This window comes from Microcebus murinus, chromosome 9, assembly GCF_040939455.1.
Source record: "Microcebus murinus isolate Inina chromosome 9, M.murinus_Inina_mat1.0, whole genome shotgun sequence".
Lineage (NCBI taxonomy): Eukaryota > Metazoa > Chordata > Mammalia > Primates > Cheirogaleidae > Microcebus > Microcebus murinus.
The window spans coordinates 63,930,558-63,951,423 of record NC_134112.1 but is presented as its reverse complement, the minus strand read 5'-3'; the positions used below and the strand labels follow the sequence as shown (position 1 = coordinate 63,951,423).

General features: G+C 40.2%; 1 protein-coding gene across 1 annotated transcript in view; it reads left to right on the top strand.

Moving 5' to 3' along the window:
• Positions 1–9,353, top strand: part of LAMB4 (laminin subunit beta 4) — a 92,895-nt gene extending 83,542 nt beyond the window's left edge. The window contains exons 30-33 of the mRNA XM_076006528.1: positions 1,211–1,349; positions 4,065–4,238; positions 5,545–5,698; positions 9,139–9,353. Of these exons, the coding sequence (XP_075862643.1) occupies positions 1,211–1,349; positions 4,065–4,238; positions 5,545–5,698; positions 9,139–9,278 (607 nt within the window). The 3' untranslated portion in view covers positions 9,279–9,353. The remainder of the gene's footprint in view (positions 1–1,210; positions 1,350–4,064; positions 4,239–5,544; positions 5,699–9,138) is intronic.
• Positions 9,354–20,866: the final 11,513 nt, after the last annotated feature.

Genomic DNA, 20,866 nt, shown 5'->3' with positions numbered 1-20,866 from the left:
GGTGTTGGTTATTGAGTTGTTGTTGCAGCTGGGTGAGTGTTCTTATGATCCACTGTAATATGGTTTTAAAAAACAGGTAACAGATTATACATGGAAGAGAATCTCAGTCATGAAAAGAAAAAGTTTTGTAGGACAAAATTGCTAGAATAGGCCAATATCTTAAAGGTGGCAGGATTACTGGTAAACTTCCCCTTTTACGTTTTTTTTTATTTTTTTGGTACTTTCTAAATTTGATATAATCACTACGCTGAAAATACAAAGGGCAAAAAGAATACAGTAAAAAGATATGGTGGTGGGGAATAGAAGAATGAACACTGGTGCCCCAGGAATGTTGGAATGTTACAGAAATGAAATGCTTGCTTGTTGGGGGGGGGGTGCTTTGTGAGGAGGGAAGGCTCCTCAAGTTTCGAAAGAGAAAAGGAGATTACCAGTGGGAGGAGAGGATGGGCTGGGTGGGGAAGGGAATATTTTGCAATTTAGCTAGTTCTGCTCTGGGCACAAGCATTTCCAATGATGCTTCTGCAAAGGTCTGTCTAATATTTCACTCCCTCAGAACATTCTTCTCAAGGTGGTTTTGAGCCCATAGATCTAAGTATCTGGTGAATGTTGACTTGAGGTGAGTTCATGTCTGCAGAACAGACTGTATCACTTGGAATGCTTGTGATTTTAACCTCTGATGAGGCCCCTGAGTGGCTGGAATGTTAGTGAGGCTTAAATAACCCTGAATAAACACAGCCTGAAAATGCAGGGCCTTTAGCCTCTCTCTGCCCTCAGTGGGGCCTCTCCACTCTCCCCCCCATCCCCCCACCCCCCACTCCCTGCACTCCAATAAGGGTTTGGAGAGTGTCACTTACAGTTGAGAAATTATGGAACCAAAATTGGCTGAGGATAATTTTTATGTGCAAAGCTTGACAGTTATACCCCCAAACCTCCCTGCTTATGACAGATCAAGAGAAAACAAGATCTATATCCTTAATTTCCATATCCGGTGAAATCTGTATCTACTGGGTATGCATGCATGTGTATGTGTTTTTATTGGCATTTAAATATAACTATCTCAAAGACTTCAGCACTTTCCCTTGCTTAAGAGTAATTTAAATTTATAAATAATTCAGTAAGGTTTTTGGTTGAGTCAAATAAACTCTCTCAGAGTGAAAGAAATGAATAATTGTCTATTTATCTAATCTGATATGCTAATGTATTACCTTAGGAAAGCAGCAAATGCTCTATTAAATCTTGACAAAACGTTGAACAAGTTGCAACAAGCTCACATCACTCAAGGAAGGGCAAACTCGGCCATCACACAGCTGACTGCAGAGATAACGAAAATAAGAAAGAATGTGCTGCAGGTATTTCTCTATCTCCCTGGAAACTAACCTGAAACAGGTTTTGAGGGTGGAAACAGCACTGTAGTTTTTATGTATGCCAATGTCATGCTTGCCTTGCCTGTCTGATGGGATTACTTTGAGGATAAAATAAGGTTTTGGTAGTATGATGCATTTAGCTAATGTTATACATTAATGTTAGTGGCACTGTTACATTCATGTCGGCAGCATTATGCACTTAATTGATGCTCTACAGAGCTCTCTCTAGCGTCATTTCATTCATTATGACCATTTCTGGGGTCACACCAAGGCAGGTGCTACTACCAATTTGTAAATGAGGAAACTAAGATTCAGAGTTTAAGTGACCGCTTAAGGTCACACAGCTAGTTAATGGTAGATATGAGGCCAGAGCACATCCCTTCTAGCACCAGGGAAAGGAAGAGAGTTTTGAAAGCTCACAAACCAAAGAAAAATAGAGCAATTATTGCAATATTTTGTAACTAAATTTGCATGCAATCCCATCAGAGTATCCTCAAACTGAAAGAACATCTCACCCGAAAAAATATGTTGCATCCAGAGTTCGATGGGAGCAAGATGCTGGATTGACCCATATAGTGGACCAGGGAGAGGAAGGCTGGAGTTGGAGGACAGAGCAGGCCCTAATCCTGTGGTATAAGATCTCTTCTTCCAAGGCTCCATCCTCTGTCATAGCCCCTTCCTTACAGCTTGTGAGTTACTCAGCCTCTATTCTTCAGCTGTGATTTATAGATTTACTACCTGAATCTAAAGAAGAGCAGAGAGCAACAGAACAGGAGTAATGCACCAGGAAATGAAAGGGTTGGCTATGAAGAGGTTATGAGTACAGGATAGCAAAACAAGTAGGCCCCCCACTTTTCCCCTTCTAGGCATATACTCTAGAACAAGGGTTAGCAAAATGCAGCCACAGGCCATATTGCCCATGCTTCTTTTGCAGTATAAAAGCACAGAGTTGAATTGTTGCAACAGAAATTATGGACCCCAAAGTGTAAAATATTTATTATCTGGCCCATTATAGAAAAGTTTGCAGGCTCCTACTCTAGGAAAATTCTCACATATGCCATAGGGCATAGGAAGGGACTTCCATTTCTAGAAATATAGTGGACCAATACCCTAAGGAACCCTCCTATTTGGAAAAAAAAAAAAAACTACAAATGTTAGATAAGATATTTAATTTTTTTAAGTGCAGAGCTGAATTAGTAAGAAACTTAGGATATCCTCAGAGGCCAAAAATGACAGGAAAGCATGAATCCAAAGGTAATTAAGCACTAACCTGACAGCAGGTAGAGGGAATCTGCCAATCCCTAGTGCCTTAGAGCTTTGGGTTTTAATGGTCACCATGCATGACAGACAGAAATCAAAGCCCATGCAGGGGAGGGGACAAGATCCCTTCATAGAGCTGGGACTCCAAAAGGTAAAACCCTCAGTGAAATGTTAAATTCTTTTCTTTTCTTCTCTTTTCTCCTTTCTCTTCTCTTCTCTCCTTCTCTCTTTCTCTCTCTCTCTCTCTCTCTCTCTCTCTCTCTCTCTCTCTCTCTCTCTCTCTCTCTCTCACACACACACACACACACACACACACACACACACCCACCCACCCACCCACCCACCCACCCAATAGAGAAACTTGCCTCTGGGTCAGAGAGTAAAGTCTCCACTAAGATTTGCTAACCGCAAACTGGCTGGCATATAAATTTGGGGCTAGAATTCACACTACCTGGGTGGCCCCCAAAAAACAAGCTAATTTGAAGTGGTCTTGGCTTCGTAGTGCTCCCAGATGTCTGACAGAGGCAAAAATCTCCTCCAAAGGAATGACCTTAAATGCTAGCCTTTAAGAATTTCCCCCAAACACAGAAAGAAACACATTACCTCAAACAAGAGTCTTTAGAAATAATCAACAACAGAATCTGGATGCAAGAGACAGTGGATATTACCATTATTAGATATAGAATATAAAATAAGAATGTTCACTATGTTTAAGAAAATCCAAGAAGGTATAAAAGTATGACCAATGAACAAGAGGCAAGAGCTAACAAATAATCAATTAGATTTGAAATATAAACAGGACTACCAGATATAATAAATATAGTCATTGAAATAAGAAACAAGTATAAAATATTACTGTTTATAAGGGAAAAAATTAGAAGCCACCTGCACTAACTGGAGAATAAAAAAATAAATTGTATATTCTAATAATAGAATACTTTAAGTTGGTAAAAAAATCAATGAACTAAAGCTATAGAAATTAACTTAAATGACCTGCACAAGCATAATTTTGAATTTTAAAAACAAGGTTGCAGAAATTTAGAATATGATATACTTATAGAAGGTGAAAAATACCACATATTATTGGGAATACTGTATAGGCTATTATAAAAAAGTCTATAGAAATACATGGAATGACAAATATTAGACTCCGGATAGTGGTTGCCTTTGGGGGCAGACAGAGAAGATATGACAGGGAATGGTACATTAAAGCCCTTAGCTCATTGTCAATGCTTTGTTCTTAAACTGGCTGGTGGCTACATGGATATTTGTCATATTTTTTCAGACCATTTTGTATGTTTGAAATATTTTATTGTAACATTTTTTAATACATGCAGTAGAAAAAGCAAAGGCACTATTTTCCTTCCCACTCAGCTTATAGCATTCATTTTCTTGTTTCATAAAGAAATTGTCCCTTTCTGGTCTTTAAATCAACAATAGGCTGAAAACCAAGCCAAGGACATGAAGAATGAGCTGGACTCAGCCAAGCAGCCGTCAGAGCTGGAGGACGGACTTTCCCTGCTGTGGACCAAGTTGCAGAGGAACGAGGACCAAGCCGTCAGTGTGAAAGCTCAGGCCGAATCCGCCCACCGCCAGGCTGGGAGGGTCGAGCAGGTCATTAGTCCTACCTCTGCCACCAAGAGCAGGCAAATTGTGCTTCCGTGAAAGAGAATCTTTTAACCCCAGATTTTTGTGCCATTTCCCAGCATTTCCTTTTGTGCGGGTCTATGTATGATTCAGTGGTATATGTCTGAGGGATGCTGACAACAAAGGATCTTCTATAGTGGCAGGCTGACTCTGTAGGAGGCAGAAGTCTCTGGCCAGGTCATGCTGGAGTGTTTCCTCCCCGATCTGTCCATCCTAGTATTCTTAGTGGTGTCCTGGTCAAATAGCCCATAAATCAAATTTGCCCTGAACTTCCAAACTTTCCCAATGTATGTTGTTTGTCTATATTGTATGTATTTGCCCTTTACTCTAATTCAGTCACATAATATATAAAGAAAACAATAAATGAAAGTCACCTGCCAAAGAGAACAGATCAAGTTACCAAAATCAGAGTGAGTTAATTAAACAGTCGTGGAAAGTGGCCCATTAATTTAGGTTGCTGAAAGAACCTATCGACTCATTTTCTTAACAGGAAGTCTTTGGTTGGTCTCATAATATAATAGCTTAAACGAAAGAAATGTTAGTGTTTTTACAATTGGTCTATTCCCTTGCTTTTAATTCCTAATGTACTGAGTACATTTCCACCGACTTAGGAGTTGAGAACATTTTCTATGGAACAGAGATTGAGAAAGGTACTTCCTACTCACTCTCTTCTCATCTCCATATTTCGTTCCCAGCTCTGGCCTTTATTCATATACTTAACCTTCCAGCTTGTCAAGCACACAGGCTAACCCAAAGATTTCTGTTCTATTTCCAAGAGAGATTGACTTCCTTTCACACCCCCTTTCTGTCTCATTTCTGCCTTACTTTTTAGCCGGCCAAATAAGGTGTCCTTGCTGCTTCTGTATCTTCATCACTCGCTCTGTCCTTTATTTCAATGTACCACTGATTGACCCAAGTAAACCAGAGATTTGTCAAGGATGGATTAGGTCATTTCTATCTTCTGTATCTCCCATCATAACATAGTGCAAAACAAGCAATTGATGCCTCACAAATGGTTACTTTGACGTGCAGTGATTGATATTTTGTAACAAAGAAGTTTTATTTTTAATTGAAGCTGAGATATTTTCGTTCAGCCTGAAAAAAATATGCATGCAAACAAAAGCCCTGTTGGAAATATCAAAATGACTCAAGCATATTGACTAGATTACGATTTCCTCTGTCTTCCTTTTATGAATGCTATTAGAAAAATCATCATGCATGTGTGCATGCTTTATAAATATTTTCTGGTCATGGGAGTGTTGTTCCGTTACAGGAGTTTGTTGAACTGAAAAAACAACATGCTATCCTTCAACATAAAACAAGCGCTACAGGACTGACAAAGGAAACATTAGGAAGAGTAAAACAGCTAAAAGATGCCGCAGAAAAATTGGCTGGAGATACAGAGGACAAGATAAAAAGAATAACAGGTATCTATTCTTTTACCCACTCCAATAGTTTGACAATAACTTCATGCTACTCTCCCTTCCTGGTAGAAGTTATACCAATTTCAATTTTTAGCTTAACCATATAAGAGTCCACTGAGGACAGAGAAGTAGGAATTGGTCTTGTGTTTTGGGGACTGCAAATTATACAAGCCTCTTGCATGAATTTGCCAAGAAAGATGTTAATGAGCATTTGTCCAGCATTAATCAAAACAAAATGAGATTTCCTTTAGTCACCTTGAAATGCCCTTTTTCCTAATTCAGTGTTCTCAACTGGGGGTAATATGTCTAAAGATACAGTTTTGCTTGTCACCCTGGGGGTACGACTGGCATATAGTACAGAGGCCAGGGATGTTGCTCAATATCCTACAATGCACAGGACAGCGCCCCACAACAAACAGTTATCCTGCCCACAATGTCCATAGTGTCAAGACTGAGAAACCTTGTCCTGACACTGCTTATTTTTTCTCTTATGTACATAACTCTTTTTGGGCCAGTATGTTAGGTCACCAGGTAATCTAGCATAGATCTTTGGATAGCAATCCAGAAGGAATCACATTCTGGACAAGGATTTTGATCAAAATGGACATTTTGATGTAAACAAAGTATAGAAAACATAAAACACAAACAATAAGTAAGCTAATCAGAATATTTTTTCCCACAATTGATATTCATGATTTCTCTTGGCAATCATCATGTTTTTAACTACCTCTAAATCATCAAGAAATATCAAATGATGAGTGTATACTTTTATTCTTGGTTGTATTTATTGTCCCCCAAAACTTTAATTATATTCATTAGGAATATAAGTAACTCTTAAATATCAAAATAACCAAAACTCCTCACTTATAAATGCTTCTTTTTTAGAAAATGCGTCTTTGGCTTTACAACCACTTATATCATCACTATGACATGAAAAAAATGAATTACAACATTAATATGGGCCAGAGTCAGGAAAAAGACATACCAAACTGCTAACATTAGCTATCTCTGGGGAGGCAGGGGGACAAAGAGGCAACTACTTCAGTGTACATTTGTGTAATTGTTTTAAAAACAGCAGGTGTGTGAGTAATTTTTTTTTCATTTTTAAATATTTTCCTTAAAATTTTTAAAACAAAATACTAGGAAAGATGGAATTTTTTTATCTTACATTCCATAGACAATACTGTGAAAATCAGTTTCTATTATTTTGACCCTGGTTCTTACTACAGGAGCAAAAACCTGGGGAGAATATTTCTGTCCTATGTTTTATGTCGGGTTCCAGATTGTTTCCACTGATCCCTATTGACTAAAACTTTTGTAGTTCTTGAAATTAGATTGGCAGCCAGGATAACCCCCCACCCCATGGAACTTTGGGTCAGTTGGGGTCACAGCAAGAGACAGAAGTGTACTCAGACATAATTCTGGATAACATATTTATAAATGGACTTGTCTCAATTATCTATTCACTGCATAGTAAACCACCCCGAAATGTAATGGCTTGAAACAACAACCATTCTTATTTTGCTGTGGGTTGCCTGGGTGGTTCTTCTGCGGGCCTCGCCTGGGCTCCTCAAGCAGCTTCATTCTGCTGACAGCTCAGCTAATAGGTCCGCTGGGGCCGGGCTGGGCTGAGTCGCTGGCGTGCTGTCTCCACGGTGTGTTATCCCGGGCTGCCTTACAGCCTGGTTGTTTCAGGGTTTCCCAAGAGTGAAAAGAGAAAGATGCAAGGTCTTGAAGTTCTGCAACATCATTTCTTCTACTTTCTATTGGTCAAAACCAGCCCAGGTTCAGGGGCAGAGGGGTGGAAAGAAGGGAAGTAGATTCTACTTCTTGGTGGGAAGAACCACAAAGAAGGCACAAGAATTAGGGGAACCAGCTGAGGGTGTGGAGGGTACCAGGTGACTAGCAACAGTCAGAAGCCATTAGCATCCTAGGCCTGAAGGGACAGGGGAGGCAGGAATGTTACCAGAGCCCTGTGAACACTGCCCCATCAGTGAAGAGGCTGCCCTGTAGGAGCCAGAGCTCAGACGAAAGAACTGCCAGAATCCCGGTGCTGAACAGGGGTGGGAACTGTGGTCTCTCCACCCTGTGGTCATGTGTCAGCATGTCCATTGGCCAGGTATGAAGGAAAACCAGAGGTCAAGGCAGCCAGGAGTGTCCTCCATGAAGTTTAGCTTTCCAGAACACAGAATAGGATGGAGAATGGGTTTGATGGGGAAAATGAAAATAAACCAGATCAATCATATTAACTTACCTGGCAGAAACACAGGGGTCTTTTTCCTTTTAGTCCAAATATATTTCCAGTATTGAATCCCCTGTTCAATCCCAAATGCTATTGTAAAGTTTCTAGAGCAGAACACATACCACCTTCCACGGCAGCTCTTTCGTCTTTGAACCATCACGACTACAGAAAGTTCTTTATATTCAGACAAATTCTTCCTTCATGGAGCTTGCCCTGCTGGCTCTCATTCTATTTCCTCAGGATGACAGAGAACATGTGTACACTCCCTCCTAAGCTGCCCCTTCAAATACTTGAAAATAGCTATGGCACATGCCCTGAATCTTTTCTCTCCATGAAACATCACCAATTAATTCAATATTTGTTCATAGGACAGTTTCAGATTTCTTCAGGAATCTGGCTTTTTTCCTCCAAACATGTTAGTTTGACAGTTACTCCAAATCAACTCAGTACTCAGGTGTGATCTGAGCAAGCAAAGTGGACATTTTCCTTCCTCTTTCTAGAAGTTCCACTTCTACCTAAGGTCTGAGTTTGTTTTAGAAAGGCCACCACACACTATTAACTGTAGGTCTCTACACCTCTTCTATCCACTACTTATGGGCTTCTTGTTAAGGTTTTCCAGAATTCCAAGATATTTGTTGAATGAAGAATGAATAAATTAAGGCATGAATAGCTGGCTAAATGGATGGATTAACAGACCCATGGGTTGATGGATGGATGAGTGAAGCCAAGAAAGGCATCACTTTGCTTTTACTGTTCAGAGACTTTACTATCAACAGGGAAGAAGAATGAAGAAATGAAAATGTCATTCCTTTTCCAAGAGATTGGAAAACACTGAGGGTGAAAAACACATTTTTAAAAATGAAATTAAAATAAGAAGAAATCTTTGAATATATAGCACTTCACCAAATCCAATCAAGGCTGTTACTCATCTTTTCATTTCTAATGAATTCTAACCAGCAACAGACTCACATTGATAAATGCCTTTAGATATAAAAATTTTTAAACAAAAATATCAATTTTCTCTGTACAGGTGAAAACCTTGAGGAGTCCAGTGAAAATAGATGTTTTATCCATTGAATCATAACACAAAACTAACTCTACCTTTAAGAGGCACACACATCCCTGTGCTTGGTATGATGCAGCTATCCAGGAAGAATTGATCAAATGGAAACATATCATTTCTTTCATTTTCTTCTTTCAGATTTAGAAAAGAAGATCCAAGATTTGAATCTAAGTAGACAAGAAAAAGCTGATCAACTGAAACAACTAGAAGATCAAGTTGTTGCCATTAAAAATGAAATTGTTGAACAAGAAAATAAATATGCTACCTGCTACAGTTAGTCAGAGTTGAAGTGCAAAAGATTGTGACTTTGTTTCTGGGTTCTGCTGTGCAAACTCGAGGAGCTGCATTGAACTTGTAAAATACCAACGGTCCCTTCCCTTCCCCTCACCCTCTCCTTCCTATGCAGCTGCTCCGTGTGGCTGGAGGGGGAAACTGGGCCAGCAAAAGGCCACTTCAGTGCCCCCTTATAACAGAGAAGGGGAAGTAAAGAGATTGTCTGTGGTTTCAGAAACCTTTCCTCTTGCCTTGCTTTCTCTTTCATAACTTAAAAATAATTGGTTACATATGGAAAGCAAAAGTTTACATAAGTACTATATTTATGAATGATCACTTCAGTTAAGTGAACCTAAATGCTAACTAAATATCTCCAAAACTAGGATGGAATATGGAATACATATGAATGTATTCCATATATTGTCCTATATTTTATATTTATTTGGATTTGCTTTTATTTGTAAAAGGATTATTCTCTTTGGGATAAAATTCATACAATTAAAAATGTAACTTGCTTTCACATCTGTTTTCCTGTATGCTCATTCTCTCAACTAGAGGATTCTGTTTTCTGCAAATGACAGTGAAACAGTATTCATATTCACTTGGTAAGAGGGAAAAAGAAAGGAGGGAGGGAGGAAGGAAGGGAAAGGAAGGGAGGAAGGGAGGAAGGAAGGAAGGAAGGAAGGAAGGAAGGAAGGAAGGAAGGAAGGAAGGAAGGAAGGAAGGAAGGAAGGAAGGAAGGGAGGGAGAGGAAAAAGGAAATAGAAGAAAAGAAAGTATTCACAAAGATAATTGAACTACTTTTCATAATATGCAGGCATTTTTGCTATAAAAATCTACTTATTTTTAAAAGACTAGCAATCATGTTCTTATTGTTTAGTATAAAATATCAGATTGTCTCATTTCAGAATGAGTGATTTTACATCAGCTTTTTTTGCACATATGATTTATAATAGAGCACATTGCTTCTGTTTGTGAAAGCCATCTTTCAGAGGGATTATTTTAAGAAATACATCAACATTGATGTATGAAAGAGGAAGATCAGCTGGAGCTTTTCAATTAAGGACTGGCTCATAAAAAATGGATTTAAAAATTCAACAAAAGGGCTTTAGGATTACACATAAATAGAAAATTTCTTTAAAATGTAGGCCATTAAAGAAAATTGTGGAATTTATTGCCCAAGAGATCTTGAAGAATAGAAGGAAACTTTTCTGTAGGAAGGGCCACCCAGAAATCTCTCTTGAAGTATACAATTGTAACATTCCACACATCCAGCATTAAGATTTGCAAACCTCTACCAATGAACCGTGCATAAAATGATCCAGAGAGCCAAAAAAATACAGCCATCACAAAGTCTAAGTTCTTTACTCCAGTGCTGAGAGTGGAACACACTCCAGCTTCCCCAACAGGGACTGACTTTCAACTCTGTACAAATGATACACAATATTAAATGCATGTTTTTTTGTTTGCAATAGCAATATTCAATTGTTCTTTTTTTTTTTCAGTGATCAGAGGCTATGCAAATAGTAGGCTAGGGGTGTGGGAAGAGTTTTTATCTGCTGACTGGGAGGACTAACTGGCTATTGAGTTCTGGAGAGGCAGAAAAAAACCAGCAGTTAGAAAAGCCCACTTATCTGGGAAATCAAGTGAAAAGGAAGATAAACTCATCATCTCAGGAGATCCCCGGGCATTGTAGTTTGATGAGGTTAAAAAGAATGTGATGTACTTTGGAAAGATTTCAATTATATATGGTTGTGCTTTCTAAACTTAATAAGCTTTAGTTATCTAAAAAAAAAAGTACATATGTGAAAAATCTCATTCCTCACTAATGTCAGATAAATTGTTCTAACTTCTATTACTTGCTGTATCAGTTGTCCAAGGGAAGATTCAGTGAAATAGAGCATCTTATACATCACAAAGTAATTTGACAACTTATATCAAGATATAAGACCCAGTAATTCTGCTGTTGAACCTGTATACTAAGGAAATAATCTTTAAAGATGAGGCAGAAAAACCTTTGTGGTTAATTCATTGCAGCACTCAAGATATTAAGGCAAAGAACCTAAAAACAATAAAAAGCCAATTAAATATTATGATTTTACCAGTCTGAGTTCTTGGAAGCACAGACTGAAAACCAACGATAGCTTATTAAGCAGGAATGGAATTTATTGAAAGGGTATCTGATACCACACAACTGAAAAAATGGCTGGAGAAAATGCCACTTAGGACAACTATGCATCCGGGAATATTCCCAAGATCACACCTCAGTACAGTCACTCAGGTTGGGATGCTGGTTCCAGCCCCACTGGGCACCCTCCACCATCCCAGGGACTTCCACCTGTCTCTGCATCTTGTGTCACTCTTGCTCTACGTCCCTTGTGGGAGTATCCAGTTGGCCAACCCACTTCCCCTGCCCTGGCTGCCATCGAGTAAGTAGGAGAACATCTGCCCCTTTGGGCTTTGGTATTATGCAGGGAGTTTTACCTTCACCTATCTTTGGAATCTTGGAGGAAAAGTAGGAAATATTTTGATGCCAGGCATCAAAAAACTACAAATTTCTATTAAAGTTCATCTCTGAGATGTCCAAATATCATAAGATGGTCTTCGTGCCCCATTTTCCCTTCTCAAACAAAAATAAATGCTTCCATTGAACAAAATGTAGCACCTGGCAAAATGGAAGCACATCCACCCTGTCTCCCAGGGAAACCAACCCAAAGTCTCATCACTTGAGCCCACCATTACTGGTGTGGATAGAGTCCTATCTGGATAGAATGCAACTTATAATCAAACTGCACCACCAAACACCAAATATAGAATAGCGGAGGAAGGAAGGGAGATAAAAAGGAAATGAAATACATTTGATAATAAAAATACAAATATAGACAAAACATAGCATATTGAGAACAGATGGAGGCTGCAGACTTCGTTTCTGTCACTCAAGAGGCTATTGCTGAGATGTATCATCTCCCAGCACTCCACTTGGGGGTAGAGTGCGCTTACATCTTTCTCTGGACGTGGCAGTGCAAGGATTGTCGAGATCCCGGGCACACCCCTCCCTGCTGCCACTGAGCACCAGCAGCTCTATTTCCCGGTAAGAGTCAGGATCAATTACACCAGCCAAAATTACACACCACCCTCCTTTTTTGGCTGTTTATCCTTTAGCTTGAGGATCCCGAACTAGCTGGGTATTGGTATGTATTCTAATTCAACGGAACACCTGCTCTGTCATCTAGTAAAAACATAGTTCCTTAGAGACCAGAGCTCAAAGTCACAGGTACAGACAGTAAAATTTTGCCTTCGAGTTATCTGGATATAACCACGAGTAGTGTGGTATGTATTTCCACTCTTGGTTTCAGATCCACGTGTTCTGCCTGCAGGATGTTCCATCATCTTTCATTGCAGAAGGCACAGCTCTGCCTCACAGCTAAGAAAGAGGATTTGATGTGAGTAACCAAAAAACAAAAAAAGAATCAAAGTATGTAAAGAACCTATACATACATAGTCAATGGATAATATGATTAGATGATACATTTTAGTTCTCTGTGTGAAATATTTACATGCATCAACCTACATACATTTTCTTTATTATATTGTCCTACTAGTTTTATAATTTGGGCTGGCTGGAAATCACATCTACCCAACACTAGGAGATCTGGTAAGGTGTGTGAGGAACCAACGTGGCGAAGTTGAGATGTTAGGTGTGGATATCCTACTCTATCTCAGAGTAGGATAAGAGTAAGACAGTCAACGTTTGAACCTCAGAGGCCAGGTAAAAGCAAGTGGAACCCAGCTAGTCACATCAGAAAATCAATATAAAGATCAGGAAACAAATTACCATGAGGTAACTGGTGCAGTCCTTTTAAGCAGACAATTCTTATCTTTTCTCCCAGATTACAAGCGAATTGCAGATGAAGGGCAGATCAGAGCCAGTAGGTGAAAACAATTAAGAAAAACACCAACCTGGCACAATGAAGTAAAGGAAATCTGAAGGCAGATCTTGGCAAAAATGCCTGAGCCTTTTGGGGGCACCGGCTGGAAACTGCTGTCCAATATCCATTCTACCCCTTTTTCTTTTGGGGACTAGAACTGCTCCATGTTTTAAACAGGCACAAAGCTGCCTGCCAAGGACTGTAGTTCAACCTCCCTTGTAGTTCAGTGTGACCATGTGACTCAATTCTGGCAACAGGATACGAGTGTAAGTGTTTGGGTGTAATTTCCAGGGACCTTAAAAGGAAGCTGTCCTCTATGGTTGGTAGAATAATGGCCCCCATCCATATCCTAATCTCCAGGACCTGTGACTACGTTATGTTATATGGGAAAGGGAAATTAAGTTTACAGATGGAATTAAGGTAGCAATCAGCTGACCTTGAGAAGGGGAGAGTACGCTGGTTTATCCAGGTGGTGCCAGTATAATCATCAAAAGGATCCTTAAAGATGGAAAGGGGCAGGGGGGAGAGCAAGAGAGCCAGAGAGACAGCAGCCCAAGAGGACTTGGCCTGATGTCGTTGGCTTTGAAGGCAGAGGAGGGGGCCATGAGCCAAGAAAGGTAAGTGGCCCCTAGAAGCTGGAAAAAGCAAGGAAGGGGATTCTCCCCTAGGGCCTCCAGAAAGGAACACAGCCATGCCCAGTGAGACCTGCGTCGGAACTTTAACCTGCAGAACTGTGAGATAAATTTGTGTCATTTTAAGCCACTAAGTTTGTGGCAATTTGTTACAGTAGCTAATAGGAAACTAATACACCCTCCATTTGTGTTTGGCTTTTTTCCCTCTTCACTTGGGCTGGAATATGGCGAGCCAGCTCCAACCACGTAGACGAGGACAATACTGGTGAAACAAGATAGAAGAAACTTAAGTCCCTGGCTGGCTGGGCCAGTCAGGGTCCCGGCAGGAAACGGGACACAGCTGGGGCACTTTAGTAAGGGGGCTATTTCCAAAGATGTGAGTAGAGTGGGGGAAAGCCATAAAGGATAGTGCAGCATCCCAGAGCTGGCACTAGGCAGGGGACATCGCCATCCTTGGCCTGAGGAGTAAGGTGAGAGGTGACAACTGGAAGTTGAAGACAGACTGTGCAGGAGGGCCACTTAGCAAGAGCTGCAGTCTTTGGGCAAGGGAAGCAGCCAGCTGTGACAGCCTGACATCACTCTCCTCCCCACACAGTCCCTTACTGACGCCTCCTGTCAGCTACACCAACAGACTGGGTCGATGTTCCCATGTTAATCAGCCTCTGAAGGCTTAGAGAAGGAGGCAAGCGTTAATAGATATGGAGAGACCCAGTGCCCTTGTGGGTTAGAGCTGTGAGTGCCTGCCTCTCTTGGACTACCTACCAGCTTAAACTGGTACAGGCAAGGAAAGCACACCTCTCACTTATGTCCCTGTGACTCTGGTCTCTCTTAAAGCAGCTAAGCCCACATCCTCACTGATATCTTTGGGGTTCTAGAGGACCTCAAACTGCTACAACAGTCCCCTCTGCCCTGCAGCATGGGGACAGGGGACCAAGGATCAAGTGATAAATGCAAAGCCTGGCTGGTCCCCTGTATGACATTAGGCAATTCACAGCCTGCCTGAATCTCAGGTCCTCATTTCCTTCAGCTGTAAAATGCTAATAAATATACGTGGCCCACGTCCCAGGGTTATGAGCTGATTCCGGTGAAAGGGCTTTGAGAAGAGTTATGAAGTATTACAGAAATCCTTCAAGACATTATTACATCATGGCAGTTACACCCGCATTCCCTTCTGAGCCATGTTCCTGTGGTCCCATCTGCCTTAAAATCCTGCTTACTCTCTCCGCAAACCTAAGCTTTCCCCAAATCCCTGAAGGCTTCTCTCTAGCCTAACTCAAAACCCTTCTCTGAACTTCTCTGAAGTCCTAGCCTACATTGCCAATGGCTGGTGAGCTACGCACCTTATCTAACCAGACTGTAAGTTCCATGAGGACGCAGAGCAAGCGTCTGGACACTGCTGTGTTCTTTATAGAACTTAGCACAGTGTGGAGCACACGAGATACTTGTTCACTTACATAAGTTCCATAAATTGACTCCAAACTGATGCAAACCAGGCAGTCCTCAGACCATCACTAAATTAAAATTTTTTTGCCTGTAATATGAAACCAGTTCAGCCTCTTTAAAAAGTGTAGCTGAGAACAACCTTGACCTCAATATTTAGAGAAAAAATGTCAAATGGGAATGGAATATTTGCAAAAGACAAAAAAAAGCAAAACAAACAAAAAAAAACCTTTTCTCCATCTTCGCACTCTCAACTAACACTCTATAACAACCATTAAAAATTCTCTCCTAGGCCAGCATGGTGGCTCTAGCCTGTAATCCTACCACTCTGGGGGGCTCAGGTGGGAGGACTGCTTGAGGTCACAAGTTCAAGACCAGCCTGAATAAGAGCAAGACTGTGTTTCTACAAAAAAAAAAAAAAAAAAAAAAAATAGGAGAAATGAGCTAGCTGAGTGTGGTGGCACACGCCTATACTCCCAGCTACCCGGGAGGCAGAGGCGGGATGATCCCTTGAGCCCAGGAGTTTGAGGCTACAGTAAGTTATGATCACACCATTGCACGTTAGCCCTGGCAATGGAGCAAGATGCTAAAAAAAAAAAAAAAAAAAAATCTCCTCTCAAAACTCTTCCACCTAAAAAAGAAAAAAAACTCCAAGTTCTCAACTCTTCATTCTCTGGCTTTCTTCTCTCTCACCTCAAATCTAGTCTCTTCCCTTTGCACTTTGTTGCTCTCCCTCTTCCCCTGCCATATATGTTTGAGTTTACAAGACTGTTGCTATTTTCCAAGTCTCCTGGCTATAAATTAGAGTGAGTCGCTCCAGATGAAAGTCAGGGTCTCAGACAGGCAACAGCTACACTTCCCACGCAGAGCTCAGTGAGCCAGAGAGAAGGATCTCTCTTCCATTCAGTTAGACTTCGTCTAGGGAAATTGATTGCATTAAGTAGCTAAGCCAAAAAATTAAAGGACACTTGAAAGCATATATAAATATAAAGGTTTATATGTACTTATATGGGTTAACACAAAATTTATATAAATGCAAATATATGGTAGGCTTCTCAACAGTCCTTAGTCATGAAATTAGTTTAATCGAACCCTCCTGTGTGCACACCCCACACATACATACCCACCCCTCTTCCTTCCCTTGTCCTTCCCCCAAAATAAGCTTAAATAGAACATTTTTTCAGTCCCCTTCTGCTTCTGCCAGAATTCTTTCCCAGCCCTGATGCTGGTGCTTTCGAGCAGTGAAGAATTTTAGAACTTTGGTGACCGAAGATCTTACAGGGTTTTTTTTCCCTTATAAGCTTTAAGGCTTTTGGCAACAGAGCTACCTTCTTATGATTTACCAGAAGACAGTCCCTGTTCTGTTCTTTCATGTTTCCTGCCCTCAGCGCTCTGGTTCTTTTCTCCCCTTGGAAGACAGCAAGAGGGAAAAAAGGGGTGGTGGGGGGGGGTTTACCTCCTGCAAAATAAAGCAGCCTAAGCAGGAATTTTCTTAATGCCTGCTCGTCCATCAGCACTGAGCTTTGCTGTCTGGGGAATGACTGGAGCCTACATATAATCTTCAGCTTTACTCATTAAATGCTAAAAGTGGCCACTCTGGAAAGCTTCTATCTCCCTGACAACTGCCTCTGATTCAGCCTACCAACTGCACAAGTTTTCAGTGACACAAAGCAAGCTTACCACAACATATATTAAACACTCTAACCAGAATGTGCAGAGTGAGCAGGGATATAAGGTATTTTCGTAGCCCCATGAATTCTGTGACTGTAACAATCAAGTGGCTAGGATGCATAGCAGTATCTGACAGGGTCCCACAGGCATAGTTCCCTTCGATGACAAACACCAAAGGCTGGGCGGGTGGTGGGAGGAGGTTAGCTGCATTTTATCTTCTATTCACTAGGTGGCAACAGATTGTGCTGTATTTCAAAGCCCTCTCCAGCCTTCCCAACATGGCACCAAGAATTAAAATCTAACCTTCAGTTCTGTTACTTCCTTACAGTGAAGGCTTTGAAATATTTAGCCTACAAAATATTCAGTTTAACAAAAATCTTAATATCTACCAGCTGGAATTTATTACCTTTAGTGTATTACCTGATGGGAAAAGATACAATAACTGTGTCAGGAAAGTACTAGATATAGCTGGGCAAATGTTTTTTAGAGACTCTAGATGCAGGCGTGAGCTCTCACATGATTTTCTCCCAGACGTTGCTTCTCATTCAGAAAAGAGGTTTAAGAAATTCTAAAATGCGGCTAGGCCCGGTGGCTCACGCCTATACTCCTAACACTCTGGGAGGCCAAGGTGGGAGGATGGCTCAAGGTCAGGAGTTCGAAACCAGCCTGAGCAAGTGCAAGACTCCACGTTTCTACTAAAAATAGAAAAATTAATTGGCCAACTAAAAATATATAAAAAATTAGCTGGGCATGGTGGCGCATGCTTGTAGTCCCAGTTACTTGGAGGAGGCTGAGGCAGGAGGATCGCTTGAGCCCAGGACTTTGAGGTTGCTGTGAGCTAGGCTGATGTGATGGCACTCTAGTCCAGGCAACAGAGTGAGACTGTGTCTCAAACAAAAAAAAAAGAAATTCTAAAATGCAAGAGATTTGAAAAATTCCCTAGTCCTGCTGTCCCCAAGCCCCAGGCCAGGGACCTATACCAGTCTGTGGCCTGTTAGGGACAGGGCCGTAGAGCTCCTCTGTCACCCCACACCTCCAGTCTGAAAAAAATTGTCTCCCATGAAACAGGTCCCTGGTGCCAAAAAGATTAGGGACTGCTGCCCTAGTCCCATCCCCTTATTTTCTAAAGACTACTAAGGTTAACTTAGCCAGGGCCACTCAGCTAGTTGGCAGAAACGCCAGGACAAGCGTGATAGGAAATGTACCCTGGGTCAATGCTCAATCCGTTGCACTCTTTCAAGACAACTTTTTAAGCTGGTGTTAGGTCTAGTAAATGGTCCACCAAATACAGTGAACCGTTTTCTTAAAATAACCGATTTCTTTACATAAATGATCTATAAGCTAAATATTTTGGACATGTGAAACATTTCACAGGAAGTAATTCTGCTTGAAAAAAAACAAAGTAGCTAACCAAATAGAAATACTTTCTTAGAAATGTTGTTGTACACAAATGTATATTTTGGGACTAGTATGTCTTTTGAGAGTAGCCAACTAAGCAAACATACAGTTGTAGCTATTAAATACAATCCATAGAATTATTTTAAGAGTCCTCAAAACTTTCCATGCTGTTTTTAAGCTAGGGCTGCACAAGTAAATAACAAAGGAAGCCAAATTATAGATATTAAGCTCTATGTTACAAAATCCATTCATTCAACAAAATTCATTTTTCTATAAAGGAAAGCAAAAAATAAACCTAACAACTAGAAGAATTGCTTGGTTGGGAACCCTAGTTCTATGCAACATACAACTAATTCCTAGGACTTTGTAATAACCCAAATGGAAATCCTGATTATTACCTCTGTTAAAGTGAGTATCTAATTTAACTCAAAACTTTCTCTTGATTCTCAGTTTATTGACCCAACTAAAGATATAACTTACTGTGAACTTTCTAGAAAGGATTAGAAATAGAAGTTAAATGGAGCCTACAAATCTAACAGCCAAACCAGTGTTTGAGAATTCCAAAGATTTGTACCATGGGAAGAAGCTCAAAGCTTGGAAAGCTGTATAAACATTTCCATATCTAAAGATTAACACTTGGATCTCTGTGACATTCAGGTTTAGCTTTGTGTTGGACATACTGCAGTATGATTCATCTAGGGAAGACAAAATATGAATGGAAAAGATCAAATATTCAGGATTAAGAGAAAAATTGCTTTTACTTAGAAACAGAAAGTCTAACACTTTTTATAATACAAATCACTATTTAAAAAACCAACCTATTTAGACATGATTTAAAGGATAATTTTTTCCTTCTTAAAATCTTAGTTTTGTAATTCTTCAGATTGCCATCATAGTCTATACAGCAGATATATAAGAATGTGTATAATTTTCTCCTTAAACTTGATTTTCTTTCAACCCACAGTGGGGGGCAATTCTAATACACAAGCAATTTGAAAGATTTAAGCGTTTACATAAGCACATTTTTCTATAAGGGAAAAAAACAACTTTCTCTGCTCTAAACACAGCTTACTATATTTTGATTGGAACATTAGGAGCAAAGGAAGTGGTTAAAAAAATCAATCATGGCTACTATAACATTGCATTCAAACCCAAACATACCATAACACTTCCTCCTAACTCAAACTCCAGTTTCTTGGTTTTCTCTGGCCAGAAGACCCTTCCTTGGGAATACAAACATTGTCCAATCTCACTGTTGAGTCTATTAAAATAAACTTCACTTCTAAATGTAAAAGGTCCTTTTTGAAAATATATCCACAGGAAACTCTTAATTTTGAAATGTTTTATTAGAACAAGGGCTATACATGTTTATTATAGAAAAAAATCAAAATATTCTGGGCTCTACAGATGATTCCTGGGGGGCTTTTATCCCTCAAGAATTATACACATATAATGTACATACTTTTTTGTAATTGGAACCTGCTGCTCCTCCCCCCCACATTTATAGAAATAGACTCTATCTTTTTAGGCAACCATTTGGTATTGCATTACATGGGTCCAGCATAGTTATTTTAACTAATCTATTGCTGGTCATTTGGGTTATTTCCAGTTTTTCTATTATAGACAATATTATAAACTTCTTTATATGCATAATTGGCATGTTTTCCCAATCAAAATCAAAGTTTTATATAAAATTTTAATATATCAACTTTCCCTCCAGAAAGGTACAATTTTACCTTACCAATAATCATTTACGCTAGTGTCCTCCTGAGCCTCACTACAGATGAGGTGACTAAGACTTGGGGACTTTGACTTAACATGGTGGTATCACCACCTTGAGCCTCTGGCATGATTGTGAACGTACAATCACTTCTCGGTAGTCTTCATGGTAGATCATACTCTTGTTACTGTACAGAGAAGGTCACTGAATAAGTTTATGTAGAGTTAATATTTTATGTAGTAATACTTCATGTATCTAAATCACAGCAAACTGCTCACTTTTCTGTATTTACCTCTGAATAAAGCAAAACATGCTATATGCTTTTTGAAGTACTAATGTGTATTGGCTATGACTCATTCTGGCTAGAGAATTATCTGTGAATAATTCCTCCCCAGAAAGCACAATGGGCATAGTCCCAGGCATTTATTCTTTTGTCCCTGAATGCTCTTGGCAAGTATCCGATGAGCCCCTGCCAGGTGCCAGCTCTGTGCTAGGGAAACTACGATGTTCTCAAGGCACTTGCAATGTAGCACATAAGAAAAATATATACATGCACTGACCACTGATTTGACTAATACTCATCGCACACCTCCAACGTGCTCTGCTAGTGCTGGGGACACAGCAGTGGGTATGAGGGTTGGGGTGCCTGGTCTCGTGGCACATCCATTCTAGCCCGATCTAGAAAGACGCTCTCCAGTAGGCATATGCCCAAGTATTGTGCCTGGGCAGCGGGGTTGAGAGGGTTCCACATGTGACATGCTATCAGAGCTGGGCTTTGAACATAAGTAAAAGCTTGCTTGGCA